This window comes from Phaenicophaeus curvirostris, unplaced genomic scaffold (assembly GCF_032191515.1).
Source record: "Phaenicophaeus curvirostris isolate KB17595 unplaced genomic scaffold, BPBGC_Pcur_1.0 scaffold_153, whole genome shotgun sequence".
Taxonomy (NCBI): domain Eukaryota; kingdom Metazoa; phylum Chordata; class Aves; order Cuculiformes; family Cuculidae; genus Phaenicophaeus; species Phaenicophaeus curvirostris.
In genome coordinates, this window is record NW_027206773.1 from 89222 (window position 1) to 115890 (window position 26669).

Here is a 26669-nt window from a genome sequence, read left to right on the forward strand (position 1 = left end):
GGCGTGGTTCCGCGGAGGCCACGCCCCCGCCACGCGGCCTGCGCGGAGGCCACGCCCCCTCAAACCCTTATTAGGGTTCTCCATGCCACGCGGAGGCCACGCCCCAATTGCTTCCTTATATGGTAAGAGGGCGTGGCTTCCCGAAGCATATTGATTACCGAGGCCACGCCCCTTGCCTTATATGGGCACGCTGGGTGGGCGTGGCCTCGCGGTCACGTGGTTCCTCATAGTAGCAATAACGTAAAGAGCAGGGAGACGTGTGTCAGTCGCTAATAAGGCTCCAGGCTAATTAGCGGCCTCCCCGCTTTAATTAAGGCACAAGCTTCGTTAGGAGAGGGGTCCTGGGGTGGGGGGGATCGGGGTCCCCCCCTTTCTCGTTGTCGTCCGGCTCTGTTGGCGCCGCAGCCGCCTCCGGAGCCGCCGTGGGGAGCGGGGGGGGGACACGTCCTGGGGGGGCAGAGAGCGGGGGTTAAGGGGGGTTATGGGGCAGGGGAAGGGGGTTGGGGGGGTTGGAGAGTGGGCTGTGGGGCGGGGGGGGCTTAGGGGGGTCTGTGGGGCAGAGAGGGGGCTGAGGGAGGTCTAGGGGGCAGGGAGAGGGGATTAAGGGGACCTATGGGGCGGGGAGTGGAATCTAGGGGGCTGGGAGGGCTCTATGGGGCAGAGATGGGGGTTAGGGGGATCTACGGGGCAGAGAGATGGGGCTGATGGAGGTCTAGGGGGCAGGGAGAGGGAGTTAAGGGGGATCTATGGGGCAGGGAGTGGGATCTAGGGGGCAGGGAGGGCTCTATGGGGCAGCCCGTGGGGCGGCGCTCACCGCAGGCAGCGCCACGAGCCTCTCGACGCGCAGCAGCCGCTCCCTCAGCGCCCTCAGCTGAGCCTCCTTGGCCCCGTTCTGCCGCGTCACCTCGCGCAGCAGCCGCCCCACGCGCTGCAGGGGCCCCCGCAGCCCCACGACCTCCTCCTCCTCGTCCTCCTCCTCGCTGCGGCCCCACGGCCCCCGCCGCAGCCTCCCCTGCAGCTCCCGCAGCTCCTGCAGCGCCCGCAGCTCCACCGGCTCCTGCGGCTCCTTCGCTCGAAGCTCCTGCGGCGGCGCACGTGGTGGCGGCTCCTTCCCTCGCAGCTTCATCATCGCCGCTCGCAGCTCCTGCAGCGCCTGCAGCTCCTCCGGCGCCCGCGGCTCCTGCGGCTCCTGCGTCCCCTGCGGCTGCAGCTCCTGCGGTTGCGGCTCCATCGGTGCCGTCGTCGTTGTCTTTTCCCGCGGAAGGTTGCGGCGCCGCTGGGGGATCTGGTAAACGCGGAGGGGCTCGCGGCGCTTGGGGCGGCGGGAGAGCCCGTCGGGAGGCGCCTCGAGGGATTCAGGCTCCGGATTCGGGGATTTCTGCTCCAGATTTGAAGATTTGGGCTCTGGATTTGAGAATTTGGGCTCTGGATTTGGGGATCTGGGCTCCAGATTTGTGGGGTTCTGCTCTGAATTCAGGGATTTGGGCTCCGGATTCAGGGATTTGGGCTCCAGATTCAGGGATTTCGGCTCCAGATTTGAAGATTTTGGCTCTGGATTCAGGGATTTGGGCTCCAGATTTGAAAATTTTGGCTCTGGATTTGAGAATTTGGGCTCTGGATTCAAGGATTTGGGCTCTGGATTAAAAAATTTTGGCTCTGGATTCGTGGGGTTCTGCTCTGGATTCAGGGATCTGGGCTCCGGATTCAGGGATTTGGGCTCTGATTTCAGAGATTTGGGCTCCAGAATCCAGTTGCTTTTTTCTAGATTGAGGAGTTTGTGCTCTGGATTCAGGGATTCCTGCTCCGAATTTAAGGGTTTCTGCTCCAGATCCCGCTGAGGCTCCGCGGAAGCTCCCTGGTGCTCGCGTCGCGCCTGCTCCGGGTGGTTGAAGCGGAAGACGTGGCTCTGGCCCAGCAGCAGGCGGTGCCCTGGGGGGGTTGGGGGAAAAAATGGGATTTGGAGAGGGAAAAATGGGATTTGGAGGTAAAAAAGGGGGATTTGGAAGCCAAAAAGGGCAAGAAAATGGAGATTTGAGTGGGATTTTAGGGAGAAAATCGGGATTTGGGGTGACATATGGGGATTGGGAGGGAAAAATGGGATTTGGGAGTGAAAAACTGAGGATTTGGAGGGAAAAAAGGAATTTGGAGTGAAAAAAATGGGATTTGGAGGGAACTCGGGGAAGAAAACGAGCATCTAAGTGGATTTTGGGGAGAAAATAGGGATTTGGAGTGAAATATGGGGATTTGGGGGTGAAAAGGGGCATTTTGGGGTCCCCCTACCGGATCGCAGCTCCACCGGCCTCGTTACCCTCTCGCCGTTAACGAAGGTCTCGGCGCCCTCGCAGGGCTCCAGCGTCACCACCACTGGGGAGGGGGGTGGAAATGAGACTTGAACCCCAAAATCCACCTTTTGTCCCCAAAATCCACCCTTTTACCCCCCCAAAAAAACCCTTTTACTCAAAAATTCATCTTTCTACCACAAAAACCTCCCCTTTTACCCCCAAATCCAGCTTTTTGCCTCAAAAATCCACCCTTTTGCCCCAAAACCCACCCTTTTACCCCCAATATCCATCATTTTACCCCCCCAAATCCATTTTATTCCAAAAATCCAGCATTTCACCCCAAAAATCCACTCTTTTGCCCCCAAACCTCCCCTTTTACCCCAAAATCCACCATTTTACCTCCAAAACCTCCTCTTTTACCCCAAAATCCACCTTTTTGCCTCCAAAATGCCCCCTTTTACCCCAAAACCCCCCTTTTACCCCCAAAATCCACCTTTTTATCCCCAAACCCTCCCCTTTTACCCCAAAATCCACCTTTTTGCTTCAAAATCCACCCTTTTACACCCAAAAATCCCCTTTTACCCCAAACATCCACCTTTTTACCCCCAAAACCTCCCTTTTTATCTCCAATATCCACCATTTTACCCCCAAAAATCCATTTCATTCCAAAAATCCAGCATTTTACCCCCAAAATCCAACTTTTTACCCCAAAAATCCACTCTTTTGCCCTCAAACCTCCCCTTTTACCCTCAAAATCCACCATTTCACCCCCAAAATCCACCATTTTACCCCCAAAAATCCATTTCACTCAAAAAATCCAACATTTTACCCCCAAAATCCAACTTTTTACCTCAAAAATCCACTCTTTTGCCCCAAAACCTCCCCTTTTACCCCAAAATCCACCATTTTACCCCCAAAATCCACCATTTTACCCCGCAAAATCCACCCTTTTACCCTAAAATCCACCCTTTTACCCCAAAAATCCACCTTTTTACCCCCAAAACCTCCCCTTCTACCCCCAAAATCCCCCCTTTTACCCCCCAAAATCCATTTTACTCCAAAAATCCAGCATTTTACCCCAAAAAGCCACTTTTTTGCCCCCAAACCTCCCGTTTTACCCCCAAAATCCACCATTTTACTCCAAAAATCCACCATTTTACCCCCAAATCCACCATTTTGTCCCAAAATTCCACCATTTTACCCCCAAATCCACCATTTTACCCCCAAAATCCACCATTTTACCCCCAAAATCCACCATTTTGCCTCAAAAATCAAGCTTTTTGCCTCAAAAGTCCAACTTTTTACCTCAAAAATCCAACTTTTTACCCGCCAGCCCCCTGGTGTTTGGTCCACGAGGCAGAAAAATCCAAATACGGAGGGGGGGGGGGGGAGCAGGAAAACGAGGGGAAAAAGGAGGATTTTGGGGTTTGGGGAAAAAAAGGAGGATTTGGGGGTCGGGGGGGGGGGTCTGGGGGGAGCCCCAAAATCCCAGTTTTTCACCCCAAAGCTCACTCTCTCCCGAGCGCTGGGGGCGGCTGCGCAGGACGCAGTGGAGCTCGCGGATCCCCGACAGGCGGATGTGGGCGCCCGCGCCCCCCACCCTGCAGGACCAGTACGGACCAGTACAGACCAGTATGGACCAGTAACACACCAGTGATCCCAGTCCCACCCCCCAGTGCTTCCCAGTTCCCCCTCTGGTGCTTCCCAGGGCCTCCCAGCACCTCCCCTCCCCTCCCAGTGCCTCCCAGTCCCTCCCAGTGCCCCCAGGTCCTTCCCAGTGCCCCCCAGTTCCCTCCCAGTGCCCCCCAATCCCTCCCAATTCCCTCCAGACCCTTCCCAGTGCCCCCCAGTTCCCTCCCAGTCCCTCCCAGTCCCACCTGGTGACACCCTCCCCGATGTGGTAGAGGAGACACTCGCCCATCAGCGGGTCCTCGCTCAGATTCACCAGGTGAGGCGTCTGGAGATTTAGGGGGGGTCAGACCCCTCCCCAAAATAAACCCCCACCAGTCAAGGGGGGTCGGGGGTGGATTTTGGGGTCCCCCCTCCCCCCAAAACTCACCTTTTTAGGGCAGAAAACCCCGACGGTGACACCGTCCTGGCGCAGGGCGACCCCCACCTCGGCCAGCAGAGCCTCCCTGGGGGAGAGGGGGGTTTGGGGGGGCCCTGGGGGGGTTTGGGGGTCCCTAGAGGCGTTTGGGGGGGCCCTGGAGGGGGTTTGGGGGTCCCTGGAGGGGTTTGGGGGGGCCCTGCGGGCGGTTTGGGGGGCTTATAGGGAGAGAAGGAGGAGTTTTGGGGGGCTCGGGGGTCCCTGAGGGAGTTTTGGGGGGCTAAGATGGGGTTTGGGGGTCCCTGAGGGGGTTTTGGGGGGCTAAGATGGGGTTTTGGGGGTCCCTGAGAGGGTTTTGAGGGGCTAAGATGGAGTTTTGGGGTCCCTGATGGGGCTTTGAGGGGCTAAGATGAGGTTTGGGGGTCCCTGAGGGTATTTTGGGGGACTAAGAAGGGGTTACGGGGGTCCCTGAGGGGGTTTTAAGGCGCTAAGATGGGGTTTGGGGGGTCCCTGAGGGGTTTTGGGGGGTCCCTGAGGCAGTTTCAGGGATCCCGGGGTGGGTTTGGGGGGGTCCCTGAGGGGTTTGGGGGGGATTATAGGGAGAGATGGAGGAGTTTGGGGGGTCCCTGAGGGGTTCAGGGGGGTTATTGTGAGATATAGGAAAGTTTTGGGGGTCCCTGGGCAGTTTTGGGGGTCCCTGAGGGGTTTTGGGGGGTCCCGGGGGTGGATTTTGGGGTCCCCCCCCCCTCACCGCTGCAGCCTCAGGGCCTCGGTCCGACGCAGCTTCTGCTCCCACGACTCGTTCAGCTCCGCGATCAGCTTCTCGTTCTCCTGGGGTGAAAACACGCGATTTTGGGGGTTCACGGAGATTTTGGGGGGGTTTCTAGGAATTTTGGGGGGTTTCAAGGGATTTTGGGGGGATTTCAAGCAATTTTGGGGCGGGGGGGGTTACCTGCAGCCGCTCCAGAGCCTCCGCGACGCTGAGGGGGGGCGGGGCGGGGGCAACTGGGGGGGCTGTGGGGCAAAAAGGGGGTTCAGGGGGCAAAAAGGAGGGTTTGGGGGGGGAAAAAAGAGGGTTCAGGGAGTAAAAAGGGGGTTCAAGGATCCCCAAATCCCCCTCCTCCTGCCCCGACTCCCCAGATTTGCCCCCCTGCCCCCTAAATCTGCCCCCAACACCCCGAAATCCACCCCAGACACCCCAAATCTGTCCCTCTCAGCCCCGAACACCCCAAATCTGCCCCCAGACACCCCAAATCCACCTCCAACACCCCAAATCCGCCCCAACACCCCCAAATCCGCCCCCAGACACCCCAAATCTGCCCCTCTCAGCCCCCCAACACCCCCAATCTGCCTCCAGACAACCCAAATCCGCCCCAACACCCCAAATCTGTCCCCAACACCCCCAAATCCATCCCCAGACACCCTAAATCTACCACCAACACCCCAAATCCGCCCCCAGACACCCCAAATCTGCCCCTCTCAGCCCCCCAACACCCCAAATCCGCCCCAACACCCCAAATCCGCCCCCAGACACCCCAAATCTGCCCCCTCAGCCCCCCAACACCCCAAATCCACCCCCAAAACCCCCAAATCCACCTCCAGACACCCCAAATCTGCCCCCAACACCCCCAAATCCGCCCCAACACCCCCAAATCCACCCCCAACACCCCCAAATCTGCCCCCAGACACCCCCAAATCTGCCCCTCTCAGCTCCCAACACCCCAAATCTGCCTCCAGACACCCCAAATCCACCTCCAACACCCCAAATCCGCCCCCAACACCCCCAAATCCATCCCCAGACACCCTAAATCTGCCTCCAACACTCCAAATCCGCCCCCAGACCCCCAAATGCCCCCCTCTCAGCCCCCCCAAACCCCAAATCTGACCCCCCAAACCCCATCCTCACCCCCCTAACCCCCCAAATCCCACCCCCCAATCTCACCGGGGGGGTTTTGGGGCGCCCCCCGCGCCCCCAGCAGCTCCCGCAGCCGCGCCACCTCCCGGCGCAGCTGCCGCACCAGCCGCCCCGTGGGGTCCTCGTTGATCACCGCGCGGCAGCGGATCCGCTTGGTGCGGTCGGCGTAGCTGGATAACGAGCCCCAAAATTAATTAATTTGGGGGGGGGGGGGGGCGGACACCCCAAAAATGGAAGAAGGGAGCCCCTAAAGTCTAAATTCATGGTCTCCGGTCTCACCGCAGGGTGCTGAGCGTCTCCTCGTAGTTGATGTCGGCCGGGCTCAGCGCCGCGATCATCGCCGTGCGGGAGTTGCCGCCTGGAAAGGGAGGAGACGGGGTACTGGGGGGCACTGGGAGGGACTGGGAGGCAACTGGGGACGCTGGAAGGCACGAGAGAGGTGATAGCGTGATACTGGGAGGCACTGGAGAGGCAGTAGTGTGATACTGGGAGGGACTGGGAGGCACTGGGAGGCACTGGGAGGCACTGGAGAGGGAGTAGTGTTATACTGGGAGGGACTGGGAGGGATTGGGAGGCAGTAGTGTGATACTGGGAGGCACTGGGAGGCACTGGGACGCACTAGTGTGATACTGGGAGGCACTGGGACGCACTAGTGTGATACTGGGAGGCACTGGGAGGGACTGGGAGGCAATAGTGTGATACTGGGAGGGACTGGGAGGGACTGGGAGGCAGTAGTGTGATACTGGGAGGCACTGGGAGGGACTGGGAGGCAATAGTGTGATACTGGGAGGCACTGGGAGGCACTGGGACGCACTAGTGTGATACTGGGAAGCACTGGGAGGGACTGGGAGGCAATAGTGTGATACTGGGAGGCACTGGGAGGCAATAGTGTGATACTGGGAGGCACTGGGAGGGACTGGGAGGCAATAGCGTGATACTGGGAGGCACTGGAGAGAGAGTAGTGTGATACTGGGAGGGACTGGGAGGCACTAGGAGGAACTGGAGAGGCACTATGGAGACACTGGACATACTGGGAGGCACTGGGGGGATACTGGGAGGCACTGGAGACGCAGTAGTGTGATACTGGGAGGGACTGGGAGACAATAGCGTGATACTGGGAGGCACTGGAGAGGCAGTAATGTGATACTGGGAGGGACTGGGAGGTACTGGGATGACACTGGCAGGACACTGGGGGTACACCGGGAGGCACTGGGGATACTGGAGGGAACTGGGGGGACCCTGGGAGGCACTGAAGAGGCACTGGGGGGGACTGGGATGGACTGGGGTGCAACTAGAGGGAACTGGGGACACTGGGAGGACGCTGAGAGGACACTGGGAGGCACTGGAGTGGCAGTAGCGCGATACTGGGAGGCACTGGGAGACACTGGGAATACACTGAAGGGAACTAGGCATACTGGGAGGCACTGGGGGGACACTGGGGACACTGGAGGGAACTGGGGGGACCCTGGGAGGCACTGAAGAGGCACTGGGGGGATACTGGAGGGAACTGGGGGGGCACTAGGGGGAACTGGGAGGCACTGGGGGGATACTGGGAGGCACTGGGAGGCCTCACCCAGGTTCTCCTTGAGCAGCCAGGTCAGCACCGAGTCCCTGTAGGGAACGAACTCGGGTTTCTTCTTCTTATTGTTCTGTTATCGAGTTAAAGACCCAAAAAAATGAGGTAAAAAAAGTTAAAATCAAGGGGTTTGTGCTCCCCCAGACGAAAAGGGGGGGCTGGGGGACCCCGAAACCCCCAGGGGGGACCCCAAAACCCCCAGGGGGGACCCCGACTCACGGCCTCGGCCAGGGCCCAGATGACCTTGCCCAGCGTGGTGAGGGACTTGTTGATGTTGGCGCCTTCCTGGGGGGGGGGAGGAAGAATTGGGGGGCTGAGGGGGGTTTGGGGGGGCCTGGAGGGGGTTTGGGGGGGCAGGAGGGGGTCTGGGGGGGCTTAGGATGGGATTTGGGGGGGTTAGGATGGGACTTGGGGGGGCCTCAAAGGGTTTTGGGGGGGCTTGGAATGGGAATTGGAGGGGCTGAGGAGGTTTTGGGGGGCTCAGGATGGGAACTGGGGGGACTAAGGGGGTTTGGGGGGGACTCGAGGGGTTTAGGATGGAGTTTGGGGGGGCTGAAAGGGTTTTAGGGGGCTCAGGGTGGGGTTTTGGGGGGCTCAGGGAGGGGTTTGGGGGTGTCTGTGGGGTTTTGGGGGGCTCAGGGAGGGGTTTGGGGGTGTCTGAGGGGTTTTGGGGGGCTCAGGGAGGGGTTCTGGGGTGCAGCCCCCCCTCACCTTGAGCCGCTGCCCCTGGGTTCCTGAGGTGTCGGCGCGTTCGCTGCCCGCCAGATCCACCAGGCTGATGCGGCTCACCTGGAATTTTGGGGTTCAGGGGGAAAAATTGGGGTTCAGGGGGGAATTTGGGGGTTCAGGGGGAAAATCTGGGGCGGTTGGAAGGAAATTGGTGGGGATTTGGGGGTTCGTGGGGAAAATTTGGGGGTTCAAGGGGGAATTTGGGGATTCAGGGGAAAAATTGGGGTTTAAGGGGAAATTTGGGGGTTCAGGGGGAAAATTTGGGGGTTCAGGGGGAAATTTGGGGGTTCAGGGGGATTTGAGGAGGAATTTGAGGAGATTTGGGGGTGTAGAGGGGAAATGGGGAGAAATTTAGGAGTTCGGGGGGACTTAAGGAGAAATTTGAAGGTTTAGGGAAAAAATTGAGGAGAAATTTAGGGGTTCGGGTGGATTTAGGGGGGAAACAGGATAGAATTTGGGGGATAAAATGGAATTTCAAAGGATTTGGAGAATAAAATGGAATTTCAGAGGATTTAGAGCAGAATTTTGAAGCAGTTTTGTGGGATTTGGGGGCAACTCTGTGGGATTTGGGATTTTGGGGGCGATCGGGGGGCTTCGAGATAGGATTTTTGGGGGGTTCCGCAGGATTTTGAGGCAATTTAGTGGGATTTCGGGGCCATTTTGTGGGATTTTGGGTTTTAGGGACGATTCGAGATGGGATTTGGGGGGGACTTTGTGGGATTTCGGGGTGAACCTGTGTCAATTTGGATTTTAGGAGCGACTCGAGACGCGATTTCGTGGGATTTCGCGGTGGCACCGCTCAGAGGAGATTCCGGGGTGACGCCAGGCCGTGCGGGTGAGGATTTTGGGGTGACCCGGGGGGGGGGGTGGATTTCGGGGTTCACCTTCTCGGCGCTGAGGCCGCTGAGGGGGTCGAGGCGCCGCTGGCCCAGGACGATGGTGAGGACGGCGTGGGAGCGGCTGCTGCAGGCGTTCAGGGCCGTGGCCGCCACCGTCCTGCGCCCACAAACACCAGAAGGGGGGGTCCCCCAAATTTTTTGAGGGGTCCCCCCTATTTTGGGGCACCCCCACACCCCATCCCTGCATCCTCCTCCACGCGGAGGGGTCCTAAATTACACCAGAGCTCCCCCAACTCTAAAATTTTAGGGTTTTTCCCCTCGATTTCGGGGTCCACTTCAATTTTGGGGTCCCCCCCCTGGATTTTGGGGTGTCCCCAGCTCGGACCTGGCCTTGTTGCCGGCGTGGAGCAGGTCGACGATGTCGGGGCGCGAGGCGACCGCGAGACGCGAGAGCCCCGGGACGTAGGGGCCGAGCAGGGGGTGTTCGCGCACGCGGAGGCTCCCGGCCCCCCGAGCCCCCGGGCTGAGCAGATCCCGCACCCGCTCGCAGTAAATCTCCATGTAGCTCACCTGGAAACGAGGGGGGGGACCCCAAAATCAGAAGGGGGGGCCCCAAAATGGGGGGGGGGGGGCTCAAAATGGGGAAAGGGGTTCAACATGGTGGGAAAAGACCCCAAAATGGTGGAGAAAGACCCCAAAATGGGGAGGGGGGGATGGAAGGGCTGAAAAAGGGAGAGGGAACCCCAAAATGGGGAGGGGGGACCCCAAAATCAGAAAGGGGGGGGCCCAAAATGGGGAGGGGGGGCTCAAAATGGAGAAAGGGGTTCAAAATGGTGGGGAAAGACCCCAAAATGGTGGGGAAAGAGCCCAAAATGGCAGAGAAAGACCCCAAAATGGGGAGGGGGGGATGGAAGAGCTGAAAAGGGAGGGGGGGAACCCCAAAATGGGGAGGGGAGACCCCAAAATCAGAAAGGGGGGGGCCCAAAATGGGGAGGGGGGGGCTCAAAATGGAGAAAGGGGTTCAAAATGGTGGGGAAAGACCCCAAAATGGTGGGGAAAGAGCCCAAAATGGTGGGGAAAGAGCCCAAAATGGGGAGGGGGGGATGGAAGAGCTGAAAAGGGAGGGGGGGAACCCCAAAATGGGGAGGGGAGACCCCAAAATCAGAAAGGGGGGGGCCCCAAAATGGGGAGGGGGGGCTCAAAATGGAGAAAGGGGTTCAAAATGGTGGGGAAAGACCCCAAAATGGAGCAGAAAGAGCCCAAAATGGTGGGAAGAGCCCCCAAAATGGCAGGGAAAGACCCCAAAATGGGGAGGGGGGACCCCAAATGGGGAGGGGGGACCCCTGAAAGGACTGAGGGCCCCCCAGAATGAAGGTGGGAACCCTCAAAATGGGGTCTGCGAGGTGAAGGGCCCCCCAAAACGAAGGGGAAGAGCCTCAAAACGAGGGGGAAGAGCCTCAAAATGGGGTCTTGCGAGGTGAAGGCACCCCCTGAACCCCCAAATCCATCATTTTAATAATTCAAGGGGGCCCCAAAACCTCCTCGTTTACCTCCACGGAGAAGCTGAGCTCGGGCGAGGCCTCGCGGGCCACGCGGGCAAAGAGATCCTCGCAGAGCTGGGGGGCGAGCGGCGCCGAGTTAGGGGTGCCGGGGGGGTTCGAGCCCCCCCAAAACCCCTGTCAGGCCCCCCAAAAAAAACCTGCGGGATGAGCCCTCGTTGTCCTTCCTCCTCGCCCCCCATCATGGTGTAGGATTTGCCGGCTCCGGTCTGGCCGTAGGCGAGGACGCAGACGTTGTAGCCCTCGAAGGCGTGGAGCAGCATCTCCTCCCCGATGTCGCGGTAGATGCGGCGCTGAGAGGCGAATTGGGGGTCCTCCTCCTGCGGGGAGGGGGGTTTTGGGGTCCCCAGAACTGTGGCTCCCCCCAAAACGGACGCCTAGGCCCTCAAAGCCTTTCTAAACCCGCTCTTTACACCCCCAATTCCTCTAAATCCTTTTAAATACGTCGCTGGGAGGCGAACTGGGGGGCCTTTTTCTGCTTGGGGGGGCATTTTGGGGTGCTGGGGGGGGTCCCCATTACCGTAGCACCCCCCAAATCACCCCCCAGCACCCCCAAATCCACCCTCTACACCCCTAACCCCCCTAAATCCTCTCTGAAGTCATAGATGTGGCACTAGGAGATGAATTAGGCGGCCTTTTCCTGCTTGGAGGGGGTATTTTGGGGTGCTGGGGGGGGTCCCCATTACCGTAGCCCCCCCGAATCACCCCCCAAACCCACCCTCTACACCCCTAAACCCCCTAAATCCTCCTTGAGATCGTAGATGTGGCACTAGGAGGTGAATTAGGGAGCCTTTCTCTGCTTGGGGGGGTATTTTGGGGTGCTGGGGGGGGTCCCCATAACCGTAGCCCCCCAAATCACCCCCCAGCACCCCAAAACCTGCTCCCTACACCCCTAACCCACCCCTAAACCGACCTTATAAACCCCCCACGCTTCCAAATCCTTCTTGACGTCGTAGACGTGGAGCCAAGAAGCGAATTAGGGGGCCCCTTTTTCTGCTTGGGGGGTTATTTTGGGGTGCTGGGGGGGTCTCCATAACCGTAGCCCCCCCAAATCTCCCTCCAGCACCCCCAAATCACCCCCCAAACCCACCCTCTACACCCCTAACTCCTCTAAATCCTCCCTGAAGTCATAGATGTGACACTAGGAGGTGAATTAGGGGGCCCCTTTTTCTGCTTGGGGGGTTATTTTGGGGGGCTGGGGGGGCCCCCCAAAACCCCACAAAGCCCTCGCCCCCCAAAAAAAACACTCACAGAAGTGTGGGACCAGTAGGAATAATCGAAGGTGAAATTCTTCGCACCATCCTTGGGAAGCTTAGGGTTGGTGATACCTGGATTTAGGGGGGAAGAAAACAGGTAAAGGGGGGGTGACAACATTTTGGGGACCCCCCTGTCCTACCCAGCCCCCCCCCTTATCTCAACCCCCCCTTTTTTTTCTTCCTCATCTGCTATTTTTAGCCCCGCAGGCAGCTGGTTCTCCGGGCCGGCAGCCACGACCCGGTGCCCCGAGGACAAGGACGCGCAGAATATCAAGATAAAAAATAAAATAAAGAAAGTGGGGTGAGTTTTGGACCCCCCCCCGAATTTTTGGGGGGCTTCCCCGCACCCCAAACCCCTCGAATTCCACTCACACGTGGTGTTTCCTTGCATTTGGATCACGCATTTGGCTCGCCGGCTGCTTTCTCGAGCGTCGAACGGGCGCACGCGGACGGCGACTGTCACCGAAGCCCCCGCCATCTCAAAGAGAAAAAAAATCAGATTTTAGGGCCCCCCCCCCAAAAATAAAGAGTTTTGGGGCGCAGAAATAACTCAGAAAAGTTTAAAAATCTATCTAGAAATTTGAATTTAGGGAGAAAAGAAGAAAAACACCCGCATAGATCCAGCCCCCCCCCCTTAAATAAAAAAATTCAACAACAAGGAGACTAAAAATAAACCTGGAGCTTTGCCGGGGCGGGAGGCGATGAGGGAAAAGCTGGAATTGGGCCCCCCCCTCGCCTCCCCGCACCCCAAAATTGAAGGGGGGATAGTTTGAGGGAGCAAAAAGAGCGAGGAGTTGGGGTTCAGGGCTTCGCCGCAGCCCAGAGAACCCCCAGGCCGCCCCCAGGGCGCTCCCCACACCCCTAAAACTGCTCTAAGTGACTGAAAATCCCCTCAGAGCTCCCCTAAAATCGTCCTTTGTGACCCCCCCTCACACCCCTAAACTCACTCCCCGCACCCCTGGGACCCCAAAGCTCCTCAGAACCCCCTAAAACCCACTCCAAATATCCCTATGCTCCCCAAATCCCCTCAGAGCCCCCCTAAACCTGCCCCCTCTGCCCCTCTGACCCCCCGAAACCCACTCCCCACACCCCTCAGCCCCCCAAGTTGCCCCCAGCCCCACTAAACATGCCCCTTACGCCCCCCTGAACCCCCAAAACCCACTCCTCACCTCCCTGCGCCTCCCAAATCCCCCCCAGGCCCCCCTTAACCTACTCCCCACACCCTTCAGCCCCCACAAATCCCCTCAGAGCCCCCTTAACCACTCCCTACACCCCTCAGCCCCTCAAATCCCCTCACAGCCCCCCTAAACCACTCCCCACACCCCTTAGCCCCTCAAATCCCCTCAGAGCCCCTCTAAATCCCCTCAGAGCCCCCCTAAATCACTCCCTACACCCCTCAGCCCCCCAAATCCCCTCAGAGCCCCCACAAATCCCCTCAGAGCCCCCTAAACCACTCCCTACACCCCTCAAACCCCCTCAGAGCCCCTCCAAATCCCCTCAGAGCCCCCTAAACCACTCCCTACACCCCTCAGCCCCCCAAATCCCCTCAGAGCCCCCCTAAACCCGCCCCTCTACCCCTCTGACCCACCTAAACCCACTCCCCACGACCCTAAGACCCCCAAATCCCCTCAGAACCCCCCCCAACCCACTCCCAACACCCCTGTGCCCCCCAAGCCCCTCCTAGACCCCCCAAAACCCCCTCCCCGCCCCCTCATAGCCCCGAACCCACCTGCCTCGCTCTCCCTCATCCCCCAAACCGGGACTTCGCGCATCGTCCCGGGCGGCGCGGGGCGGGACCACGTGACGCGAGACCACGTGACGCGAGACCACGTGACACCCCCCGCGCGCGGGAGGGCTCTGCGATCACGTGGCGCGGAGCCAATGGGAGCGCGCGGAGGGGCGCCGGAGCCACGTGATGCGGGGGGGGAAAACGGAGTGGGTGGGGGCGTGGTCTCTATAAGCCACGCCTCCTCTTAAAAGGGCAATGCCGGGGTGTCCGCCCACTCTTAAAGGGGCAACGGTGGGGTGGGGACACCTGCTATTCCTTTATTTTATTGCAAATTCCTGTTTTTTTCACGTTTATTTTTTTCTCAGCACACTTTTTGCTTTTTCGCTCTAAACTTTTCTCCTTTTTCCTACTTATTTTGCTCTCTTCATCTTTCTCCCGCTTCTATTCTCTCTTTTCTCTCCGTTTTCCCTTTTCCTTTCTCACTTTTCTGCTACTTTCCTCTTTTTCCTTCCCAAACGTCCTTTTCTCTTCTCCCTTTTCCCTTTCTTTTAAGTTTCTCTCCCAATTTTCCCCTTTTTCCTCCGAATTTTCCCTTTTCTCACAACTTTTCCCACAACTTTCCCCTTTTATTCTCTCATTTTCCCTGTGGGCCCCATAGCGATCCCTATAGCCCTTCCTATGGACCCACAGAAACCCCTATAGCCCTTCCTATGGACCCACAGAGACCCCTATAGCGACCCCCCTACCCTCAGCGCCCTCCTCTCCATATAAGGTCAGGCCACGCCCCTCACCGACACCCGCGCGCTCCCCCCGCGCCTTTTCTTCCATATAAGGTCAGGCCACGCCCCCTCGCCGCCGTCGCGCGTCGCTGACGTCACGACGCCGGCGCCGGCGCCGCCGCCGCGGCCCAAGATGGCGGAGCTGGACCTGCTGGGCTCCATCCTGAGCTCCATGGAGCGTCCGCCCGCGGCCGCGGACGCCGAAACGCGGCGCCGGGCGCGGGGTCAGCGGGGACCGGGATGGGGAGGAGAAAACAGCGGGGGGGTGGGAGGGCCCCGCGGCCGCACAAACCGCCCCTTCGCGCTTGGAAATGGGGCGGGGGGGGGTTGGGGGGCTCTGGCCACGCCCCCCGCCCTTTAACCGACCCTTGGGTGTCTCTGGCCACGCCCCAACCGTTTGAGTGACGTTTGGACTCGTTAGCCACGCCCCCTGCCTCTTTGATTGACAGCTGTTGGCTTAGCCCCGCCCACACGGCTCTGGCCACGCCCCCATGGCTTTAACCACGCCCCCTTCCCTTTTGATTGACACCTGTGGCCTCTGGCCACGCCCCCTGGGTTTGGGGGTCCCCCCAACACCCCCTTTTCCCCCCCCCAGAAGAAGCCGCGAGGGTGAAGAAGCTGCAGGAACAGGATAAGAAGCAGAAGGTCGAGTTCAGGAAGAGGGTGAGCGGGGGGGGGGAACCTCAAAAATGGGACCCTGGGAGCCCCCAAATCCCTCTGGGACCCCCCCAGACCCATCTGGGACCCCCCCAATTCCCTTTGTGACCCCCCAAACCCCTCTGCCCCCCCCCCCCAGATGGAGCAGGAGGTCTCCCAGTTCATCCAGGCGACTGGGGAGCCGCGGCGGCGCTTCCAGCCCATGAACAAGATTGAGAGAAGCATCCTGTGAGGGGACTGGGAGCACTGGGAGGGCACTGGGGGGGACTGGGAGGGCACTGGGTAGGATTAGGGGGGAACTGGGAGCACTGGGAGGGCACTGGGGGGGACTGGGGATATTTGGGGGTGCTGGCGGGATACTGGGAGGCACTGGGGGGGTTATTGGGAGCACTGGGAGTTACTGGGGAGGAACTGGGAGGCACTGGGGATACTGGGAGGGCACTGGCTAGCATGGGGGGGGAACTGGGAGGCACTGGTGTTACTGGTGTGGCCGGCAGGCACGACGTGGCCGAGGTGGCCGGGCTGACGTCCTTCTCGTTCGGGGACGACGAGGAAACGCGCTACGTGATGCTCTTCAAGAAGGTGCCGGGGGGCGCGGGGGGGGCAGTCCGGGGGTCAGTCTGGGGGTCAGTCCGTGGGTCAGAGCTGATCTGTGGGTCAGTCTGTGGGTCAGAGCTGGTCTGTGGGTCAGTCTGTGGGTCAGTCTATGGGTCGCAGCTGGTCTATGGGTCAGTCTATGGGTCAGGACTGATTTGTGGGTCAGTCTATGGGGCAGGACTCGTCTATGGGTTAGTTTATGGGTCAGTCTATGGGTCAGAGCTGATCTATGGGTCATTCTATGGGTCAGTCTATGGGTCGCAGCTGGTCTATGGGTCAGTCTATGGGGCAGGACTCCTCTATGGGTCAGTTTATGGGTCAGTCTATGGGGCAGGACTGATCTGTGGGTCAGTCTATGGGTCAGTCTGTGGGTCAGGACGGGTCTATGGGTCAGTCTATGGGTCAGTCTATGGGTCAGGGTGATCTGTGGGTCAGTCTGTGGGGCAGAGCTGATCTGTGGGTCAGTTTCTGGGTCAGTTTATGGGTCAGGACGGGTCTATGGGTCAGTCTATGGGTCAAGACTGATCTATGGGTTAGTCTATGGGTCAGTCTATGGGGCAGAGCTGATCTGTGGATTAGTCTATGGGTCAGGACTGATCTATGGGTCACTCTATGGGTCAGTCTGTGGGTCAGAGCTGATCTATGGGTCAGTCTATGGGTCAGGACTGGTCTATGGGTCAGTCTATGGGTCAGTCTGATCTGTGGGTCACTGTATGGGTCAGTCTGTGGGGCAGAGCTGATCTGTGGGTCAGTTTGTGGGTCAGGACGGGTCTATGGGTCAGTCCGTGGGTCAGTCTGTGGGTCAGTCTATGGGTCAGAGCTGATCTATGGGTCAGTCTGTGGGTCAGGGCTGATCTATGGGCCATTCTATGGGTCATTCTATGGGTCAGGGTCAATCTATGGGTCAGTTTATGGGTCAGTCTGATCTGTGGGTCAGTCTATGGGTCACAGCTGGTCTATGGGTCAGTCTATGGGTCAGTCTATGGGTCAGAGCTGATCTGTGGGTCAGTCTGTGGGGCAGGACTGATCTATGGGGCAGGGCTTGAGGTCTGTGGGTCAGTCTATGGGTCAGGGTCAACCTATGGGTCAGTCTGTGGGTCAGTCTCTGGGTCCGATCCGTGGGTCGGGGCTGACCCGTGGGTCCGATCCGTGGGGCAGGAGTTCGCGCCGTCGGACGAGGAGCTGGACGCGTATCGGCGGGGGGAGCCCTGGGACCCTGCGGCCGCCGAGCAGCGACGGCGCCTCCGGGTCTGAAGGGGTTAACGGGGCGGGGCCAGGGAGGGGGCGGGGCCATGGGGAGGGGGCGGGGCCAAGGGATCCCCCTGCCCAGTTCCATTCTAGGTCCCTCCCAGTGTCCCCCAGTTTTATTCTAGGTTCTTCTCAGCGTTTTCCACTCTAGGAGGGGACTGGGAAGCACTGGGGTTGACTGGGAAGACACTAGGATGGGTTAGGAGGGAACTGGGGTGGACTGGAAGGGGACTGGGGTGGACTAGGAGGGCACTGGGATTGACTGGGGTCAACTGGGATTGACTAAGGGCACTGGGAGGACACTGGGATGAACTGGGGAGGCACTGGGGTTGCCTGGGAGGGCACTGGGATAGATTGGGGTCCACTGGGAGGGACTGGGGTCAACTGGGGGAGCACTAGGTGGACTGGGAGGGCACTGGTATGGACTGGGGGAGCACTGGGATTGACTGGGAGGGCACTGGGATTGACTGGGGTCAGCTGGGAGTGGACTGGGAGGGACTGGAAGTCACTGGGAGGCACTGGGATTGACTAAGATGGACTGGGAAGGGACTGGGATGGACTGGGAGGCACTGGGGACTACGGGGAGGGAACCGGGATGGACTGGGGTCAATTGGGAGGGAACTGGGACTGACTGGGAAGGCACTGGGATGGATTGGGGCCCAATGGGATTGACTGGGAGGCACTGGGATGGACAGGGAGGGCACTGGGATGGACTGGGGCCAACTGGGAGGGGACTGGGGTAGACTGGGATGGACTGGGATTAACTGAGAGGGCACTGGGGTGGACTGGGGCCAACTGGGAGGGCACTGGGGTTGAGTGGGGTTAACTGGGAGGGCACTGGGGTGGGGGGGGGGCCTGTGGGCGCGTCCCGTCGCTCTGTTGACGTCACCGGGGCCCGCGCGCGGGGCGGGTCCCGTCGCTCCGGTGACGTCACGGCGCGGGCGCAGGAGGCGGAAGCGGCGCGGGAGGAGGCGGAAGCGGCGGCGGCGGCGGCGGCTGCTCCCGGGTCGGGGCCCGCCCCCCCCTCCCCGTACCGGGACAAGTACCGGCACCTGATCGGCTGCGAGGCCGCCAAGGCCCGGACCATGACGGTCAACAAGGCCTACGGCTGCGGTGAGGGGCCGGGGGGCGGGGCCTGAGAGAGGGGGCGGGGCCTAGAGGGAAGGGGGCTCGGGGGGGTGCTCCCAGTAGACCCCAGTCTATCCCAGTCCAGCCTGATCCCATCCCAGTGATCTCGCAGTCCGTCCCGGCCAGTCCTAGTTAATCCCAGTGGACCCCAGTTCATCGCAGTAGCCCCCAGTCCATCCCAGTGGGCCCCAGTGCCCTCCCAGTCCAGCCTAATCCCCTCCCAGTCAATCCCAGTGGACCCCAGTGCCCTCCCAGTCCATCCCAGTGGGCCCCAGTCCATCCCAGTCCAGCCTAATCCCCTCCCAGTCCATCCCAGTCAACCCCAGTGCCCTCCCAGTCCAGCCTAATCCCCTCCCAGTTCATCCCAGTAGCCCCCAGTCCATCCCAGTGGGCCTCAGTGCCCTCCTAGTCCACCCTAATCCCCTCCCAGTCAATCCCAGTGGACCCCAGTGCCCTCCCAGTCCATCCCAGTGGGCCCCAGTGCCCTCCCAGTCCAGCCTAATCCCCTCCCAGTCAATCCCAGTGGACCCCAGTGCCCTCCCAGTCCATCCCAGTCCAGCCTAATCCCCTCCCAGTCCATCCCAGTCAACCCCAGTGCTCTCCCAGTCCAGCCTAATCCCCTCCCAGTTCATCCCAGTAGCCCCCAGTCCATCCCAGTGGGCCCCAGTGCCCTCTCAGTCCAGCCTAATCCCCTTCCAGTCAATCCCAGTGGGCCTCAGTGCCCTCCTAGTCCACCCTAATCCCCTCCCAGTCCATCTCAGTGGACCCCAGTCCATCCCAGTCCGTCCCAGTGGGCCCCAGTGCCCTCCCAGTCCAGCCTAATGCTCTCCCAGTTCATCCCAGTAGCCCCCAGTCCATCCCAGTGGGCCCCAGTGCCCTCTCAGTCCAGCCTAATCCCCTCCCAGTCCATCCCAGTGGACCCCAGTGCCCTCCCAGTCCAGCCTAATCCCTTCCCAGTCCCTCCCAGTCCCTCCCAGTGGTCTCACTCCTGGTTGCCCCCCCGGCAGTCCCAGTAGCCAACAAGCGCGACACTCGCTCCATCGAGGAGGCCATGAACGAGATCCGCGCCAAGAAGCGGCTGCGCCAGGGGGGCCCCTCGGCCTCCGAGGAGGGGGGGAATTAATGAGGGAGGGGCTTAATTAATTAGGGGAAGGGGTTAATAAAGCACCTCGACCCCAGCTGGTGTCCCTGCGTCTCCTTAGGGGGGGGACCCCCCCCAAAACCAGCTGTGGGGGCGCCTGGGGCTGCTGAGGGTTTATTGGGGGGTGGGGGAGGCTACGAGGGGGGTCCCAGTGGCCACCAAGGGGGTGTCGGTGGCCCTGAAGGGGTCACAGTGGCCACCAAGGGGGAGAAAGTGGCCACCAGCGCCCCCTATTGCCCTCCCAGTGCCCTCTATTGCCCCCATTGCCCCCCAGGGTCCCTCCAATGACCCCTATTGCCCCCTCTATTGCCCCCCATTTTCCCCTATTGTCCCCTCTTACCCCCCCAGTGCCCCCTATTGCCCACTATTGCCCTCTATTGCCCCCTCAGTGACCCCTATTGCCCCCTCTATTACCCCCCATTTTCCTCTATTGCCCCCTGTTACCCCCACAGTGCCCCCTATTGCCCCCCAGGGCCCCTCCAGTGACCCCTATTGCCCTCTCTATTGCCACCCCTGTGCCCCCTATTGCCCCCTCAATGCCCCCTATTGCCCCCTAGTAGCCCCCTATTGACCCTCAGTGCTTGCTATTGCCCCCATTGCCCCCAATTGTCCTCTATTGCCCCTTCAGTGACCCCTATTGCCCCCTTTATTGCCCCCATTTTCCCTTATTGCCCCCTGTTACCCCCACAGTGCTCCCTATTGCCCCTCATTGCCCCCCAGTGCCCTCTATAACCCCCCATTTTCCTCTATTGCCCCCTGTTGCCCCCCCAGTGCCCCCTATTGCCCCCTCAATGCCCCCCCAGTGCCCCTATTGACCCCCAGTGCCCCTATTGCCCCCCAGTTACCCCCCATTGCCCCCTCAGTGCCCCCTATTGACCCCCAGTGCCCCCTATTGCCCCCTGTTACCCCCCAGTGCCCCCTATTGCCCCCTCAATGCCCCCCCAGTGCCCCTATTGCCCCCCAGTTACCCCCATTGCCCTCTCAGTGCCCCCCACTGCCCCCCAGTTACCCCCCATTGCCCCCCCAGTGCCCCCTATTGACCCCCAGTGCCCCCTATTGCCCCCTGTTACCCCCCAGTGCCCCCCAGTTACCCCCATTGACCCCCAGTGCCCCCTATCGCCTGGCCCCGCCCCCCTCCGCGCTCCCCTAAGGAAGAGCCCGCGCGGCTTGGCCACGCCCCCTCCTCGCCTTATAAGGAAGCGGCTCGCGCCCGGCCCCGCCCCCTCTCCGCGCCTAATAAGGACGCGCCCCTTGGCCACGCCCCCTCCTCGCCTTATAAGGAAGCAGCTCGCCCGCGCCGCGAGGCCCCGCCCCCTCCCCGCCGCGGAAGAGCCCGCGCACCGCCTCGCGGGCCACGCCCCCTCCCGCGCCTTATAAGGAAGCGCCCGCGCCGGGCCACGCCCCCTCCTCGCCTTATAAGGAAGCGCCCGCGCCGCGCGGACCAATGGGAGCGCGCGCCCCTCGCCTGGCCCCGCCCCCTCTCAGGCCCCGCCCCCTCTCAGGCCCCGCCCCCCGCGCTCCCCTATGAAAGCGGCTGCTCCGCGCCGCGCGCCGCTCGCTCTTTCCCCCCCTCCCCCCTTCCTCTTCTTTTTTATTTTAACCCTTTCCCTCTCACTGCGCAGGCGCGGAGGCCACGCCCCCTCCTCCTCCTCCTCCTCCCTTTCCCTTTTCCTTTTCCCGCCGCCATGAGCGGGTGGGCGCCTTACGTGGAGACGCTGCTGGCGGACGGGACCTGCCAGGACGCCGCTATCGTGGGATATCGCGACACCCCCGCCGTCTGGGCCGCCGCCCCGGGCAAGACCTTCGCTAATATCACGGTAAACGGCAGCGCGGGGGGCGCCATGTCCCGTTTTTATGAATGGGAAGGAAGGTGGTTGGGGAGGGAGGGGGGGGGTGGGGGGGAGTTTCCCGCCCTGCGCGCGCGGGGAGGAGGAAGTGGGCGTGGCCTAAAAGGGGGCGTGGCCTCCGCCGCGCCTCTTTGAACGGAGGGGGGCGTGGCTTCAGCGCCCCGCGCGCGGGAATTGGGGGGGGGGGAGAGGAAGGGGGGGGGCGGGGCCGCCGCGACGGGCGCCGCGCAGGGACAAAAAAGGGAAGAAAACGCGCGCGCGGGCGGCGCTGCCAGCGTGGCCCAACCCCCCCCCCCCCAACTTCCCTTTTCTACGGGGGGAGGAAAAGGGGGACCCCACCCCCCCCAAATTGGGGTCTGGGAAGGTTTAGGGACCTCCCCTCACCCCTAAAGTGGGGTCTCCCCCCTTTTAAAAGGCATAGAGAGGGTTGGAGACCCCCCCTCCGCAAAAAAGAGGTGTCCAAGGGGGGGGAAATAGGGGTCTGCGACCCCCCCTCTGCCACAAAATGGGGTCACAGGCGTTTTGGGGACCCCCACAAATTTTTCATGACCCCTCCCCCCCCCAACAAAACTCTGTGTCCCACCCCAACTCCTAAAATCCTCGCGTTTCTCCTCAAAAATATTCTTCCCCCCCTCACCACCCCCCAAAATCCCCTCATTTCTCCCCAAAAATACCTTCCACCCCCACACACACAACTCCCCCCGGACCCCCAAACCCCTTCCCCCCCTCAAAAATAAAATATAACTCCCCCAAAACCCAACTTTCTCTCCTCCCCTCCACCCCGGACCCCTAAAACCCCTCATTTAGCCCTAAAATCCCCCCCCTTCAGGCCCCCAAACTCCTCCCCCCCCTCATTTCCCCTCAATCCCCCCTTTTCACCCCAAAACCCCCTGCCCTCCTTCCAGGACCCCCAAAAAGCCCCTCGTTTCCCCCAAAATCCCCTCATTTCACCCCAAAACCCCTTCAACCCCCTCCAGCCCCCCCAAATCCCCTTATTCCCTTCAAGCCTTCTCATTTCACCTCAAAACCCCCTCATTTCACCTCAAAATCCCCTCACTTCACCCCCAAAACCTCTTCAACCCCCTCCAGCCCCCCCAATCCCCTCATTTCACCTCAAAACCCCCTCATTTCACCCCAAAACCCCTTCAACCCCCCTCAATCCCCCCCAAATCCCCTTATTCCCCTCACACCTCCCCCTTTCACCCCAAAATCCCTCATTTCACCCCAAAATCTCCTCATTTCACCCCAAAACCCCTTCCCCCCCTCCAGCCCCCTCAATCCCCTCATTTCACCCCAAAATCCCCTCATTTCACCCCCAAATCCCCTCATTTCACCCCAAAACCCCTTCCCCCCCTCCAGCCCCCCCAAAATCCCCTCATTTCACCCCAGAATCCCTTCATTTCACCCCAAAACCCCTTTTCCCCCCCTTTTCTCCCCCCAACCCCCCTTTTCTCCCCCCAACCCCCCTCATTTCCCCCCCTCCCCCCCCACTTCCCCCCTCCCCCCCACTTCCTCCCCCTCCCCCCCCCCATTTCCGCCTCCTGGGGGGGGGGAGGGGCGGGGGGGGGTTGGGCACGAGCCGCCCCTCCCCCCCCCCGACCCGGAAGAACCCAAATTCCGAGCATTTTTTACCCTTTTTCTCCTCAAAAATAACCCCCCAACCCCCCCCCCTCAACGTTTGAAGCCCCTTTTTGGGGTGGGGGTCCCTATTTTGGGGCAATTTCCCTCAGGTTTGGGGGTTTTTCCTCCTATTTTAGGGGCTTTTCCTTATTTTCAGAGAATTTCCCTCATTTTCGGGGGTTCTCGTGTTTTCAGGGGTCCCAGAAATTGGGGGGGGTCCTTATTTGGGGGGGAATTTCCTTCATTTTTGGAGAATTTCCTTCATTTTGGGGTTTTTTTTCCTCCTACTTGAGGATTTTTTTCCTTACTTTTGGGGAATTTTCCTGATTTTTGGGGTGTTTTTCCTTCTCTTTTCCTTTTTTCTCTTTATCCTGAGGGAATTTCACTCATTTTGAGTGAGTTCCTCTTATTTTAGGGGGTTCCCCTTATTTTAGGGAGCCCTAAAAATAGGGGGGATCCCTATTTTGGGTTAATTTCTCTCATTTTTGGCTTTTTTTCTCCTTCTCTTTTAAATTATTTTCCTCAATTTGAGGAAATTTCATTCATTTTGAGTTTTTTGCTTCTACTTTCGGGGCTTCCCCTTGTTTGGGGGGCCCATCTCGTTTTGGGGGGCTTTGTTTTTTAGGGGGTCCCAGAAATATAAAGGGGGGGGGCCTATTTTGAGGCAATTTCCTTCATTTTGGGTCTTTTTCCTCTCCTGATTTAGCAAATTTTCCTTATTTTGGGGGAATTTCCTTCAGTTTAGAGTGTTTTCTTCACTTTTAAGGGGTTCTAGGAATGGGGGGGCTCCCCTTTAGCTTGGTGGGGTCCCTTATTTTGAGGGTGACATCTGTATTTTGCGGGGGGTCCCTTATTTTGGGGTGTTTTTCCTCGTTTTGGGGGTCTCCCCTTAGACTGAGGGGGTCCTGGGTCTCCTATAGGATTATCTGGGGGTCCCCGTGGTTGAGGGGGTCCCTTTTGGGTGTCTGGGGTGGGTTTTGGGGGGGTCTGGGGGATCCCATCCATTAGGTTCCTTATGGGGCTCCGGGGTCTCTAGGAGGGTGGGGGGAGCCCCTTTTGGGGTCATTTTAGGGGGGATTTGGGGGTCTCCGGCTCTGGGGGTCCCCGATGGGGTTGGGAGGGGGTCCTGGGGATCCCTTTTGGGGGGTCTGAGGGGTTTTGGGGTCCCTTTTCGGGGGTTATGGGGGGGTCAGTTTGGGTCCCCCCTTCCACTTCTGGACTTTCCTATAGGGTGTGTGTGGGGGGGCTCCATTTTGAGGTGGTTTTAGGGGGGTTTTGGGGGTCCCCGGCTCTGGGGGTCCCCACGGGGATTTTGGGGGGGCTCTAGGGGTCCCCCCTGAGCTGTTGCTCCCCCCCCCCAGGCTGCGGAGGTGGCTGCTCTGGTGGGTCGGAGCGGGGGCCGCTGCTGGTGCAGGGGCTGACGCTCGGGGGGCTTCGCTGCTCCGTGATCCGCGATTCGCTGCTGGTGGAAGGCGAGCACAGCATGGATCTGCGCACCAAGAGCGCCCCCGGGGCCCCCCACCTTCAACATCACGGCCGCCATCACCAACAAGAGTGAGGGGGACCCCAAAAAACCCAGCCCCGAACCCCAAAAACCCCACCCCGAACCCTCAAACCCGCCCCCGGCGGCTCCAAACGCGCCCAAATCCGCTCCCAACGCACCCAAACCAACCCAAATCCGCTTCAATTGAACCCAACTCGAGTCTCTCCAACTTCAACGTTGCCACTGAGAATGAGGGGGGACCCCAAACCCCAAAAATCCAGCCCTGAACCCCAAAAACCCCACCCTGAACCCTCAAACCTGCACCCAGCGGCTCCAAACGCACCCAAATCCGCTCAAATTCACCTCAAATTGACCCCAACTCAAGCGTTTCCAACTTCAACGTCGTCACCAAGAATGAGGGGGGACCCCTGAGCCCCAAAAATCCACCCCTGGACCCCAAAACTTTACCCTGAACCCCCAAAACCCCACCCTGAACCCCAAACCCCAGACCTTGTGGCTCCAAATCTGCTCAAATCGACCCCAAATCCACTCAAATTCACCTCAAATTGACCCCAACTCAAGACTCTCCAACTTCAACGTTGTCACCAAGAATGAGGGGGGACCCCTGAACCCCCAAAATCCACCCCTGGACCCCAAATCCACCCCCTGAACCCCAAAACCTCAGCCCTGTGCCCCCCAAATCTACCACGTGGACCCAAAATCCACCCCTGGGCGCCAAAACTCTGCTCCGAGCCTCAAAATTCACTCCTTGAACCCCAAAAATTCCTGTTCTGAGCCCCCAAATGTGCCCTCTGGACCCCAAAGTCCCCCTTGTGAACCCCAAATCCACCCCAAACCTCAAAAATCTCCCTTGTGAACCCCAAATTCACTCCTTGAACCCCAAAAATCCTGTTCCGAACCCCAAATCTGCCCCACAGACCCCAAAATCCCCCTTGTGAACCCCAAATCTGCTGCATGGACCCCCAAATCCCCCTCGTGAACCCCAAAATCCCCCTCGTGAACCCCAAATCCGCCTCACAGACCCCAGAATCCCCCTTGTGAACCCCAAATCTGCTCCATGGACCCCAAAATCCCCCTTGTGAACCCCAAATCTGCTTCATGGACCCCCAAATCCCCCTCGTGAACCCCCAAATTCCCCCTTGCGAACCCCAAATTCACTCCTTGAACCCCAAAATCCCTCTTGTGAACCCCAAATCCGCCTCACAGCCCCCAGAATCCCCCTCATGACCCCGAAATCCGCCCCATGGACCCCAGAATCCCCCTTGTGAACCCCAAATCTGCTCCATGGACCCCCAAATCCCCCTCGTGAACCCCAAAATCCCCCCTTGCGAACCCCAAATTCACTCCTTGAACCCCAAACCCCCCCTTGGGAACCCCAAGTTCACTCCTTGAACCCCAAAATCCCCCTTGGAACCCCAAATCTGCCTCACAGGCCCCAACATCCCCCTCGTGAACCCCAAATTCACCCCTTGAACCCCCTCCCACCTCTGTTGAGGTCTCTGAGTGGAAGCTTTGGGGGGGGGGGGTCTGGGTTTGCGGGGGCCCCTCTGTCTGTGGGGAGGTCGGGGTTGGGTTTTGGGGCTCGGGGGGGTCTCTATGGAGTCGGGGGTCCCCGCTAACCCCCCTGTACCCCGGTTTTTTCCGCAGCCATCGTGCTGGCCATGGGCAAGGAAGGCGTCCACGGCGGCTGCGTCAACAAGAAGTGCTACGAGATGGCGTCCCACCTGCGCCGCTCCCAGTACTGAACTGGGAGCTACTGGGAGCAACTGGGAACCGACACAGCCCCCCCCCCACCAGCCCCAGCCCCCCAAAAACCCCTCACACACTCCTACCCCTCCCTCACCCCCCAACACCCCCCAGCCCAGGGACCAGCGGGGGCCCCAGAGCCCCCCCAGCCCCCCAACCCCCCGCTGCCGGCAGCAATAAAGACGCCTGTGGGGAGACGAGGTGTGGGGCACGATGTGGGGCGGGGGGGGGGAGCTATGGGGCAGGAGGGGGGGCTCAGACGCCGCTATGGGGCAGGAGGGGGGGCTCAGAGGCTGCTATGGGGCAGGAATGGGGTCCTGGAGGCCACTATGAGGCTCCAGAGGGCTGCTATGGGGCAGGAAGGGGGGCCCAGACACCGCTATGGGGCAGGAGGGGGGGCTCAGACGCCGCTGTGGGGCAGGAGGGGGGGCTCAGACGCCGCTATGGGGCAGGAGGGGGGGCTCAGACGC

At 60.2% G+C, this 26669-nt stretch overlaps 3 protein-coding genes across 3 annotated transcripts; 2 read left to right on the forward strand and 1 right to left on the reverse strand.

Annotated features, from left to right (window-relative positions):
- Nucleotides 1-289: 289 nt before the first annotated feature.
- On the reverse strand, nt 290-14017 carry KIF1C (kinesin family member 1C). Its single transcript, XM_069882474.1, has 20 exons — nt 13933-14017; nt 12576-12681; nt 12199-12275; nt 11088-11267; nt 10939-11004; nt 9774-9958; nt 9434-9545; nt 8532-8609; nt 8040-8105; nt 7818-7893; nt 6524-6602; nt 6272-6414; nt 5282-5343; nt 5081-5160; nt 4342-4417; nt 4160-4239; nt 3795-3883; nt 2281-2364; nt 815-1929; nt 290-447 (listed from the first exon to the last, which is right to left on the reverse strand). Exons 2-20 carry the CDS (start codon nt 12679-12681, stop codon nt 328-330), a joined length of 2874 nt encoding a protein of 957 aa, XP_069738575.1. The 5' UTR covers nt 13933-14017; the 3' UTR covers nt 290-327.
- A 782-nt stretch (nt 14018-14799) lies between these two features.
- Nucleotides 14800-19507, forward strand: SPAG7 (sperm associated antigen 7). The gene is made up of 7 exons (XM_069882479.1): nt 14800-14935; nt 15307-15374; nt 15508-15596; nt 15866-15950; nt 17124-17213; nt 18161-18326; nt 19349-19507. The coding sequence occupies exons 1-7, from the start codon at nt 14845-14847 to the stop codon at nt 19462-19464; spliced, it is 705 nt and encodes a 234-aa protein (XP_069738580.1). The 5' UTR covers nt 14800-14844; the 3' UTR covers nt 19465-19507.
- A 1515-nt stretch (nt 19508-21022) lies between these two features.
- On the forward strand, nt 21023-26394 carry PFN1 (profilin 1). Its single transcript, XM_069882482.1, is given in 5 exon segments — nt 21023-21299; nt 24311-24335; nt 24338-24465; nt 24467-24503; nt 26101-26394. Coding segments are annotated over 5 exon segments (420 nt in total). The 5' UTR covers nt 21023-21167; the 3' UTR covers nt 26199-26394.
- Nucleotides 26395-26669: the final 275 nt, after the last annotated feature.